General features: G+C 40.6%; 1 protein-coding gene across 2 annotated transcripts in view; it reads left to right on the top strand.

Annotated features, from left to right (window-relative positions):
* Nucleotides 1-13,419, top strand: part of ANO10 (anoctamin 10) — a 168,781-nt gene that overhangs the window by 116,518 nt on the left and 38,844 nt on the right. For both annotated transcript variants that reach the window (XM_069958598.1, XM_069958599.1), the window contains exon 12: nucleotides 2,449-2,568. In XM_069958598.1, the coding sequence (XP_069814699.1) occupies nucleotides 2,449-2,568 (120 nt within the window). The remainder of the gene's footprint in view (nucleotides 1-2,448; nucleotides 2,569-13,419) is intronic.

The raw sequence follows: 13,419 nt of genomic DNA, 5'->3' as shown, positions 1-13,419 counted from the left end.
GTCTGTGGTAATAATTAGTATTTTTAATCAGCAAAGTAAATGTTCTAATTAAAACTGAAATGAAAGCTTAAGTATTGTCTTTTATCCCTAGCACCTCTCAGAACAGGCGTTCTCCCTTATATCTGTGTTGTTTCAGCATGGCATTGTGTGAAGTCACAGGTGGTAGTGGCTTTCCAGGCTCTATTTAAAGTGACTCTGTAACCACAATCTGCCCCCCCCCCCCAAACCACTTGTACCTTCAGATAGTCGCTTTTAATCCAAGATCTGGCCTGGGGTCCGTTCGTCAGGTGATGCAGTTATTGTCCTAAAAAACAACTTTTAAACTTGAAGCCCTGTGTCCAACAGACGTGGCTTGGGGTATCTGTGCCCTAACTTTGCACCACCCCTCCGCCCCTTCCCCCCTACCCTCTTTCCTATTCCTCTGCAGTGAACACTGCACAGGTGCCTTAACGATCCAGCCCATGTTCCGGGCTGACAAAGCTGATGAATAGGAGAAAATCTGCCTGGAGCATTCCTAATAATGAGGAGGGCGGGGAGGAGGGATGGAGCCGTTGTGCCAGCCTAATGCATACACACTGTAGGCCACGGCCATTGGGCACGATGGCCGAACGAACCTCAGGACAGATCTTGGATTAAAAGCAGCTATCCGAAGGTACAAGCGGTTTGGGGGGGGGGGGGTCAGATTGTGGGTACAGAGTCGCTTTAATAGGCCATTCACAGGAACATATCCTCATGATTTAAATTACAGGTCTATCCACAATATTGTTATCGATTCTCATCTCATCAATGAAACATATATATGGTTGTACCCAATCCCTGTTTTAGATTCCGTGATATCATTTATGGTGGAGCATCTTGTTACGGGTGGCCAGCATTGTTGTATTGAAGCATAGCTAGTATTTAATTTATTTTGGTCCCACTTCAAAATTTTTCTGGTTGCCCTAACAAACAGACAGCAGTTCTGTTCTTTTTCTCCCATCCCATGTCATATCTGTAAGTGTTTAGCTCTCATATGATGAAAAATTATTTCCTTTAAAGGGTTATTATTTTTGTTTTACTATTTGCTTTACTTTTTGTTTTACTCCTCCCTTTGGACATTAAACTGCCAATGAATTTAATAAACACCATAACTAGCTTCTATTGTAATGTTTTCATATAATAATAAGGTAACTATAGGCTAGTCATTTCATTAATTGTCTGTAGATCTCTTAATAGAAGACTAATAGAGATGAGCGAACCTGGAGCATGCTCGAGTCCATCCGAACCCGAGTGTTCGGCATTTGATTAGTGGGGGCCGCTGAACTTGGATAAAGCTCTAAGGTTGTCTGGAAAACATGGATATAGCCAATGACTATATCCATGTTTTCCACATAGCCTTAGGGCTTTATCCAAGTTCAGCAGCCCCCACTAATCAAATGCCGAACACTCTGGTTCGGATGGACTCGAGCATGCTCCAGGTTCGCTCATCTCTAAAGACTAATAAAACTAAAGGTGAAATAGTTTTCCACTAAGGCTGCATTCACACGTTCAGTGATTTTCCCGGTCCGTGATTGTGGTCCGGCAGCTACCTCCGTGATCCGTGCAAAACAGTCCGTTTTGCATCCGTTTTGTATCCGTGTCTGTTTTTTTCACGGATCTGTCTTACAGCATTTTAAATGACATGGATTACATCACATCCGTGTTTTTCACGGATGAACACGCATGTCACATCCGTGTACATCCGTGAAAAACACGGATCTCATTGATTTCTATGGGGAATCCTTTCCGTGCATCCGTTCCGAGTAATGACATGTCCTATTTTTTAACGGAACGGATCACGGATCCGTGAAATCACGGAACATCTGAATAGCCCCATAGAAAGCAATGGGCTGTAAAATTGTCCATGCGCACGGATCCGTGAGCACGGACAACTTCCCGGAACGTGTGAATGCAGCCTAAATCTTCAACTTACCGCTTAGTCCAGAAAAAACATGCACATTCAGCAAATGCAGGCTTTCCACGATGCCCATACACATTACATGAAAGTGTGCCATACTAGATGGTTTCTAATGTGCATAGAGCTTTCCCAACCCTACCTCGACAGCATATGTGAGAGGAGACAATGTTTGGCCACTATTTCAATATGTCTGATTCTCGCAGGAGAAAACCTGCTGTTGGTGGTGTCTGGACCGAGCGTTCATGTCTTTACAGAAATGGGGAGGACCAGTAATATTTGAAGGGATAAGTGAAAGCTACATCCATTGATTTATCTATAGGATGGATTCCTAATAAAAAATCATATGGGACTGTGAAAAAATGTACTGAAATTGTTTTATAGTAACAGAAACCAAGAGGAATTGGAGTAAGTCAAGTGATGTAGCTTAGGAAATCCCTTGGGATGATAGTCTTCCTATGTTTACCTTCTGTTTTTTCAGCTAACATTATTCTTTCTTCTTTTTAATTTGACAGCATGCTCTGCTAGCTCTGAAGTTTATCTTGGCATTTGTGATTCCCAACAAACCATATGACATCCGTGTAAAATTAGCCAGGCTGGAATTTGAGTCCATGGAAGCCCTGAAACAGAAACAGGTAAGTGAACAATTTCCTATCTAAATGTAAACTAGGCAAGAGAGAAAAATCTTTAATTATAGAAATTACTTTTACGCTTTTGGAACTGCTTTGTTACGGTCGTAGAGGCAAGTGATTTCCATTAGTTTCCTCTGGAGCCTGTGTCTTATGTTTATTTTGCGGCTCACAGCCCAGACAAGTTCCTATATACAGATAAAATATGTTTTTGTTTAGAAAGTGAGTTCAATGGAGTAAGATTCACAAGAGGGGTCAGCTGATCATTGCTGTCATAGAAGGGGCCATCATGACAACCATCTTCTCAGCACACATGGGCCAGTAGAGAAGTATTTCGAAGCTGAAGAAAAATGATACGATACATAAGAAGCACATATGGACATTAAATGAAGCACTTCTGCCCACCATGCCATCATAGTTTCCATTATAACTGAAATTGTGGCACCTGATGGACTTAAATAAAAATTTTCGCCGGAATTCTCTTTTAATTAAGTATTGTATGGCCCCCCCAAAGTTATACAACTTACCAATATACACTTATTACAGGAAATGCACATAAAGTTTTTTTTTCCCTGCACTTACTACTGCATCAAGGCTTCACTTCCTGGATAAAATGGTGATGTCACGACCCGACTCCCAGAGCTGTGCGTGCTGTGGCTGCTGAAGAGGATGATGGCAGGGGGTTGGTCAGTGTCCCTCCAGTGCCCTGTGTCCCTCAGTGTCCCTCTGTGTTGCCCACTGAGGCCACTGAGGCCTCTGACAGTAGTGTGAACACAGCCTTAGCGTCATCTTATTATTATTGTTATTTTTTTAGGCGAGGCCAGCAGCAGTTTACAGTCAGAGCGCCGAGTCCTAACGTGTTATTAATGTTATTTACATGTCCTGTTGTCCTTCAGTTTAGTTTTTTTTTTTTTTATAACAATTATATTTATGTATGTATATACCTTTTGTTGCTGAAACTGGAATATTATTCCAGTTATTTGTTTAGCAACAGATAAAAGTGTGACAGATTTGGTTTAATTTAATCTGGTATGGAATCTTTTAGGGGTTGGGTCTGGATTCATTTTGAGGTCTGTTCTGAGATCTAGGGGTCTGCTGTGTGTTTGCACGACATGCGTCCTTTGTGTGTGCCGTGTTTCGAAATCAAGCTAAAACAATACCTCCCTATGGTGGGTTTATTCCTGTCTTTTTCATTCCAAAAATATTTGCTGGTTTTAAGTATATCACATTAGCAATGGTTAAGTTACAATATGGAAACAGTATACAGTAGGGTAGTTTTGTTGTTGTACCCTCATGCCTCTCTGACAAAATGCTGTGTAGGAACATGCTTGAAGGCATCATATGTTATAGATATAGAGGTACTGTACTCCATGATGCACCATACTATGCTTTCTGAGCCGCACTGATTTTTGTCCTCTGCAGGTAAATGAGTACTTTTTGGGCTTTAAAGGGGTAGTGTGGCGCTAAACATTTATTCACAAGTGAATGGCCCCCTTTCCTGAGTTCCCACCACCCCGGAAGTGTGGTGCCTTATACTCACCGCATTACTGTCGACCCCCGGCCGCCATCTTGAGACAATGGCGACATTGTTTATAAATGTTTAGCGCCGCACTACCCCTTTAAGGTATGAACTCAGGGCCACATTGATGTTTATCAGCAGTACTATCTACTAAACTACAGTGCTCAGTACCTATTAACATGGCACCACACTTCCAGGATTATGACTTTTGTTGAGCTTTTGATGTACTTTCCTTCTAACTACATGATTTGTTGTGTACATGACCATTTTGTGTGTTTTATACTTAATTTAAGTTTTAGACAAATGTGCTAGCTAGTACACAGGGGTAAGCCCAGGCAAAGCAAACACTTTCTAGAAGTTGGAACGCCATAGACTATTGATCTGGGAACAGCATAATTTCTCCCTGACGTTTCGTAGCGCCCTTCTCTTTGTTCTTACCTGTTTGTCTATGTACATTGGCTTGCGGAGAGGTACAGTGTAGGAAGATCTAATAAATACTGCACCTTAGAGAACAGTAAGCACAGTGTGTGGTGTGTTGTTATGTAAGACTGTGGCGGTGCTAAATGATCTCATTATTCAGCAGACACTGGACTGTGCTAGGTTCTGCCATGCCTTTCTTACACAAGTCTGGTGGATCAGTAACAATAATAATCATGGCCGCCATTTGCACAGAATGCTACATAGGACCCTAAAATCCCAAATGTGGTTTATTTTTCATTTTCTTTTCTTTCTTTCTTTTCCTTTATCAGTTTCTTCATAGTGGAAAAATAAGACAATGTTATGTCCTTGGTCCTGTGGAGGCTGATGAGTTTGTTGGTATCTCTTCAGCTCCCAATCTTCTGGCTTAGCTCCTAGAAATTAAAATAAAAGTAGTTAAGCTGTCCTCTTGAGAATTGCAGTGTGACTCATGTGGAGGCTGGAAGTAAAACCAGATCACATTCAATCAAATTTAGGTCTGATTTCTGGGAGTATTATAGCTGAGCATATCCTGCTATATGATGATCCTCTATTACAGCATAGAACATGTAAGCTGGAGCTTTATTAAGGGGGGGGCATTTTTTTAGGGTTTACATTGACATTTCGGGTGTTTATTGAATACTGGCAGATGGTAAAAAAAAATAATGCAATAATTGTTTATTACAATAATTCTAGGTTATAGTATAGGTAGTGATAGCAAAATTATCAGCAAATTAGGCAAAAATTTGCCCGATTCGACAATAACATTTGCAAAAAAATGTTTTCACGCTTAATAGGGAATTACTGTATTAGAGATGTTTACTTACTGTTAACTGTTATGGTTATTTAGAGGGGGGTTTCAGTTCTGGCAAATATTGTTTCTAATATAATGAAAAGCTTTACAATATTCCAGTATGCTTTTTCCATGTGTTTCTCATGACTTTTAATATCTCTGCTTGTTAGGAGCTTTCATTATTTACTTCTCCTGAATCAAATTCTCACATGGTCATGTGATGGTCACACTTGGTGCTTGACTTATTACAGCATAATTCGTTCCGGGACTGTGCTTGTAATGCAAATCACTCTTAAACCAAAGCAAATTTTCCCATAAGAAATAATTGAAATGCAGAAAATTGGTTCTACGTCCCAAAAATAATGATTTTATATTGTAAATAACATGTAAAACAAATGAAACAAACATTTAGAAGCAGCTGAATGTCATATTATAAGGTACAGTATAGCAATCAGCATGTGGAGTATAATGTATAGTAAGGGCATAAACCTGAAAAAAACAGCAGCAGTTTGTAGATACAGGATGGAGCTGCAGATCCCCATAATGCAGTAACGTAGTACATCAGGCTAGAATAGAGAAGCAGGGCTGCTGCCAGAGGTCTGTGTGGTCACATGACAGCAATGGGCAAAGGGGGTGTGTTCAGCATGGACCAATCAGGAAGTGAGAATCTCAGAGCTGTGCAGGAGGACAAACTTTTCTATAAAACAGGGTAAATGGCTGTGTGTAAGTGCAGGCACATTATAGCAGCAGTGTGCATAGCTGAGTGTGAGTGCAGTGCTGTGGAGTCTGTAAGCCGCAGCTCCGACTCCAACTCAGACTCCTGCTCCTTCATGAATGGCCAGTCATATACCAGGGGAGTTATTTATCACACTGGCTCAGCAGCTTCTCCCTAATGTCCTACATGATCCTGGAGCGACTTGTGAGTGAATAAAGGAATACTGTATATAAAGCAGATTCTCCTGTGTGTGCAGTGGATGCAGCCAGTCTCCAGCCTCCATGTCCTGAACTACTCACAACTAGACTAGATGGAGCAGGTGATCTTTTCCTGCTGACAATCTTCTATGTTTCTAACTAAATATTCACCATACTTAAAGAAACACTGCTAACACTGACAGATCCCTGTGATATAGAGGTCAGCCATAGTGATATACAGAGGGTCACACATAGTGATATAGAGAGGGGTCATACATAGTGATATAGAGAGGGGTCACACATAGTGATATAGAAGGTCACTGTGGGGGCACGCACACACACACACAGCCTGCTGCAGCCATAGCATACGCACACACCCACATAGCCTGCTGCAGCCATAGCATACACACACACCCACATAGCCTGCTGCAGCCATAGCGCGCGCACACACACACACACTCTGCTTGCTGCAGCCATAGTGCACGCACACACAGCCTGCTGCAGTTAAAGCGCACACACACACACACACACACACAGCCTGCTGCAGTCATAGCACACACACACGCAGCCTGCTGCAGTCATAGCACACACACACACAGCCTGCTGCGGCCATAGTATACACACACAGCCTGCTGCGGCCATAGTATACACACACAGCCTGCTGCAGTCATAGCACACACACACGCAGCCTGCTGCAGTCATAGCACACACACACACAGCCTGCTGCGGCCATAGTATACACACACAGCCTGCTGCGGCCATAGTATACACACACAGCCTGCTGCAGTCATAGCACACACACACACACACACAGCCTGCTGCGGCCATAGTATACACACACAGCCTGCTGCAGTCATAGCACACACACAGCCTACTGCAGCCATAGCACGCCTACACACGCACACACAGCTGCAGCCATAGAACACTGAAGAAAAACACACAATCTTCTCCCAGAGAGAAAACACCACACTGAGGACAGAGGTTACTGCTACACTACTTATGTTTTCTCCTTCTCCTCTATATTACACAGGATATCTTCATATTACACTGGTGCTCTTATAATCATCCAGCGTCCAGAAAGAGAACAGCACAGATTTCCCCCCACACAATGGACTCTTCCAGCTCAGAAACAAACTACCAAATAGTGACCGACAACTTTCCCCCGACCAACCTTATCTAATAGGGCCGGTGTCCTATTAGAATGTTGCTCATAATATATATTCATGAGCAAAACTTGTAAAATTCATATAAAAACTCAATTCTACATTTTCTAAAGATTTTTTTTAAAACTGGAGTCGGAGTCGGTACATTTTTTGTGTGTATAGCTAAGTGTAAGTGCAAGCTCATTATAGGGGGTGAGAGTACAGTGCTGTAGACCATGCTATGCAGACCATGCCCCTCCCTTACCACCCAGTACAAGGAGCTGTTAAACCAAAGCAATGCTCTTAAACCAAGTTACAATCTGATTGGTTGCTAGGGGCAGCTGAGCCAGTTCTTTTTTCTATCAGTTTGATAAATAACCCCCAGTGTCTGAACATAGCAGCTGCACTTTTTACATGTTTCTTTCTAGGACAAATATAATTATAAAGTATGCACGTATGAGACAACTGTATGATATATAATATATGTATAGTAATTTTGTCCAATTGTTTTGGATTTTTGAGTGTACAATTAAAATAACTGACAATGTAAAAGAAGCTGTAAGTGATCTGATTACTTATAGCCAATGTTTACATTTTACTACAATAAATTTCTTGTTACTAATTGGCCATTTATGAAGGAGTCAGAGCCAGATAAAATACAGGAGTCGAAGCTGTGGCTTACCGACTCCACAGGCCTGCTGCCGCCATTATGACAGGAACTGTCCAGAGCAGTACCAAACCAGTGGCAGAGAGCACTGTGTCAGACTAATAAGAATACACCACTTCCTGTAGGCCATACAGCAGCTGATAAGTACTAGAAGACGTGAGTTGTTGTTTTTTTTAAGTCATTGAAAAATATTTATATGTTTTTGCCACCAGTTTATTTTTTTCCACCGGAGTACGCTTTTAGTTTACACTACAAATTGATATCAAGCAAATAAACTTGTATGGGTTTAGGAGGATCAGATGCTGGTTAAACCCCAGTTGTTGGTAACTTTAGTGATGTACTGCTGGATATTGCTTGAAGAGCAACTTGAGAGATGTTGTGAAATATTATTCATAAAATTCCAGGTTATACGAAAGGATCTGACAGAGCAGTTTAAAGCCTAAATGCCCAAGGGATTATGGCTAAGTCTGTAAATATCAGTTACATAATGACTCTGAGTTACATAAAAGCTGTCATACAAGATAACAGACTGCCAAGTGTAAGCTTGCAAATTACAGAAGGCAGTCATCTGAAATTGCCCATGCTTTTAAACTTTTGCAGTGTAGTCATTAAGCAAAATATCCATTATAGTAAGTGCTGCAATTGAATAGCAACTGATTTATATTTTTTTTGCAATATATAATTGTGAAATGATATACTCTGCATAATCCTGCTCTCTGATTGCTCAGATTTTAGTTATTGTTAAATAGTTATTGTTAATAGAAACGAACGAGCACGCTAAGGTTTGTCTACAGCATTTGATTACTGGTGGCTGAAGAAGTTGGATGCAGCCCTAAGGCTGCCTGGAAAACATAGGTACAGCCAAGGGGCATAAAACTTCAGGACCAAATGACATGTAAAGAACATTGATGACCTGATAGAATGCCACTTTGGAATGAGTAAGCTATGAGGCAGCTATTATTTTCTAAAGTTAGATCCAAGAAAGTAAGTAAGGATCTGAATGACTTTGACTGGATCAAAGTAGATATGAGTGAATCTCACGCTTAGGTTTGTCCAAACCCAAATGCTGAGTACCATATTTAATTGCTGTTTGCTGAAGAAGTTGGATGCAGCCCTAGGGTGCCTGGAAAACATGAATACCGCCATAGGCTTCCAGTTCTCCAGGACTCCCTAGATCTGCATCTCACTTCTCCAGCCACTGGTAGTCGAATGGCGCATGCTCTGGTTCGGACAAACCTGAAAATGCTTGAGGTCCGCTCATCTCTTCATTCATTTATAATCAGTCATTATAGTACTGGCTCTATTAGCTTTATGTTATTTTATGAACAAGACTCAGAAGAACATAAATTCAAGCATGATAAAAATGAATTTATAAGGAAATGGGGCTTTGGAAGGTTTCTATACTTTACCTCTCTAAATTTCACATATAAAAATTTCTACATCCTTATAATATATGAAAAAACTCTGGTGACATATGTTAGGAAATTAGTTTGTACACCGGTGCCGCCACTACCTCTTTAAAATAAGCTCTAAACAAATGCTAACATTTATACGCACATTCTGTTTTGGATACTGTTCGAGCCTATATTCCTAATAATCAAGGAGCTGTCAAACGGAATGAATTACATGACCAGCATTCACATTGGCTGGAGTGTTTATTGCTGTTTCCATTGCACTTGAATTCTTCCCACACATTCTAGGGCGGATTTAAAAGGGCATTCACAGACTGGCATGCTGTACCATGGAATGCTTTCTGTGTGTTTGGCACAGTTACGGCTGGGAATAGTTTTACATCAAGAAACAAGTGTAATCTTTGAGTTTAGTGTATTTATTTATTGTAGCACAGTAGTGCATACATTACTCTTGGAACAGAGTAACTGGACCATGTTTGTGGATTCTCTTGGTTGGTGCTGGCCAGACTGGAGTATAATATGTAAGTAAGTGGTCAGTCTGCAGCAGGGATAATAGGACAGGGCTGAGGCTTATTATAGACAAAGTATAAAAATCCTTAGCAGGCAATGATAAAAACAGGAAGTCGGACTACAATCAGGAGTGCAACTCTTAAAGACCAAGTAGAAACAATGAAGTGACTGAGAAAGAAAATGGGGTAGGGATAAGTGCACAGACGAGCTTTGGGGTAATTACCTCCTTAATTGTGCGACCCTAACCACAGGGATAGTCCCTCCCTATTATAACCTGAGGGATAAAATAATAAGGCAGGGTGGGAATACATACGGGATGGGGTAATAGCAGAAAATAAAAGTTAAGTCAGACCCTACAAACCATGCACAGGTGAAGTGTGAGCAGAAAATATAGTCAGATAACAAAATGCAGATACATATTCAATTTAAGATTATAGTACAAAAGGGGGGTTCTATAGTCCAATTTGGGGGTTCCAATGTATTTTTCCCTGTCGGATTATCCCAGATCCATCAAAGAACTAATCCATCTATGCCTCACACCAAGAGAAGAAAACCAACAGAGAAAGGGTTATAGCCATCAGGTACATTAGTGCATCCTCTGTTCCTGGATATGTAAAAATATATGAAGTACTGTGCTCCATTTATTTTGGCTGGGACCAGTCTTTGTAATTGTAATTTTGGAAGAAGATCCTGCCAATTACACAGATAAGGGCCAGTGATTCAGCACATACTTGAATGAGCGATGTTCTTTTTTCAATCATGCTTGGATTGGATCATAGTAGATATAAGGCTATTTAAACTTCCCAGCATAGGTTTCCCAGAAGTGTTAAACATTTATGGGGGTAAGTTTTGCTGACAGACTCCCATCATTACTGAAAGAGTAGTAGATGCTTGGAACAAACTTCCAGCAGATGTGGTTGGTAAATCTACAATAAAAGAATTTAAACATGCCTGGGATCAACATGTATCTATCCTAAGATAATAAGCAAATAAATACTAAAAGGGCAGACTAGATGGACCAAGTGGTCTTTTTCTACTGACAATCTATGTTTCAATGTCATCCAGTATAGTTTACACATACTAATGAATGGCTAATGTTTTATAAGTTATTGCATATTACAACACTTACATATTGCACTTTACTAATATTACATATTAAAATATTATTTGGTAGACGGAAAAGAGCATTTAATAGAACCAATATAAAAATAATAAAACAGCGGAGAAAGAGGAAAACGTTGACTGAAGAAGGTTATAATGACTGATCACTTAAGAATGCTTGATGCTGTTCAGAAGTGACCTACAAGATATTTTAGTTGATTCACATGTCTTCATGAATTTCCCAAGAGGACTGTATGTTACGTATTTATTACAGCTCTAAATTAGAGCTCCACTCAGCTTATTAAATATCCTGGGACTGGTGATATACTGTGAGTGGAACATCTGTATTTCTGTACTGTAAGTATGACAAGTAGAAGGAATTACTTCACATTTGCCCCTTATGCATCTTTTGCCTGTTGTCTCTGATTGGATAAACATTATTTTTATTTGTTATCTATTTGGGAACAAAAGCCTAACTTGAAACAGCCCCTCCCCAACTATGACACCATTTATGATACTGCTGAGCTTTTAGGTTGCACTTGGCTGGAACCATTGTGTCCCATTAAGCAACAGGGCACAGGTTTGACTAGATCAGATCTACTGGGGCAGAAGAACAGCACAGTGATATATAGGTAATTTCTCCTAAAAACTACACATTTGTACCCAAATTTAAATAGTAAAAACACAGAAAAATGCAACAGCTCACCGCAACAGCAAGATACAGACCCACCATAGACATGAAAATAGTTAATAGCAGCCTCCCCAACTGCTAAAAAAAACTCCCACAACAGCGGTGAGCTGTTGCATTTTTCTGTGTTTTTGTGTGTTTGCAATTTCAGCCATAGCAACGTGCTCCTGCCTAGTGTGAACGGTGTTCTAGGAGAGCTGACCAATTTTGTCCTTTTTTTTCTGTGTCCAAATTTAAATAGTGTATATAGTACACATCTAATTTACCAACTTTGCCTCATGGAAAAATCCATTTAACTCCTATTCCTACTTCATAGCTTTCCTCCATCAAGAACCAGGTTTTCCAATAAACCTATCCTACATAAAAGTGTAATAAATTTCAGAGAGAAAAAAGCAAAAATGTCCAGATTAAGTGAAGCTTTAAAAACTAAACAACTTAAACCAAAAGGTTTGAAGGGAATGTAACAAGAAGATGGTTGGACTTATTTACAGAAATCATGAGCACATTGTTTCACGAGTACCAGTCATTTAAAAAAAAAAATATGTCACAGAGACATAAAAGTTTTCATTGCTCGGGGTCTGAGCGTTCAGCCCCCAACCGATTAGTAGAACTGCTGAGACCTAGATGGCCCCATAGACTTACATTGGAAGTCCATAGCAGTCTGGAGCAGTCAGCATGTGTACATCAGGTAATATACACAGGTGATATGTGTAGTATGGGCTTAGCATTTGCAGAGACGGCATACAGGTACATATGTGATGTATAGGGGAGTGATACCTGATGTAGGATACACTGTGAATACTCTCATCATGTGCTGACAGTGTGGACTAGTTTCTTGAGTGTTTATGTATTTTGATAGGGGGTTAAGTAAGGGGATCTAGTTTGTCTATATAATTACTTACAATAAATAGCTTTTTGATATGACAGGTGGTCATGGTAGGGTAAGTTACATTGGAAGTCTAGGTAACATGGAGTGGAGAGTGAATGTGCTGCTTGTGGACTTCTGGCTTGTTGATATCAAAAGTTTTTTTTAAGTCAATGACAGCGCCCATTCGAAGGCTTGAAGGCACAGTCAGAAGACAATAGGACATTCTGGTGGGAGAAGACTTGACCTGGAATTGCCTTGATAAAATAATGATAATGAAAAACAATATTGCAGGGAGAAGTCCCACAGAAGTACAAAAACTTCAGGCTGGTGGGGACAGAAAAATAATAACAACTGTACTCACCCGTCCTCATGCCTCTGATGCGCTGCTCCTGGGTCCAGTTCACATCAGCAGATGACTTGCAGCTCTGCTAGCTGCAGCGTCACATCCCCGGCTGAGTGATTGCCGGCCCAGCCAATCAGTGACTTTGGCAGGACACCATCCCAGTCACTGACTGGCTGAGCAGGCTGTCAACATTTCAGCTGTAGAAGTCTGGTATGTGACGTATCCGGTTTCCAGCTGAAGATGACTGAACGGGACCCGGGATCAGTGACCCAGAGGCATGAGGACAGGTGAGTTCAGTTGCTCATTATTTTCCTACCTCCACCTCCCTGCCTGCAGTTTTTGTACCTCTGAGGATTTTTTCCTTTAAATGCACAAGGTTCATTATTATATTATAAAAACAATATTATTAGCAAGTCACTTGTTTTAATAGCATTAAAACTTTTAGA

This window comes from Dendropsophus ebraccatus, chromosome 2, assembly GCF_027789765.1.
Source record: "Dendropsophus ebraccatus isolate aDenEbr1 chromosome 2, aDenEbr1.pat, whole genome shotgun sequence".
Classification (NCBI taxonomy): domain Eukaryota; kingdom Metazoa; phylum Chordata; class Amphibia; order Anura; family Hylidae; genus Dendropsophus; species Dendropsophus ebraccatus.
This window is presented reverse-complemented; position numbering and strand designations above follow the sequence as displayed.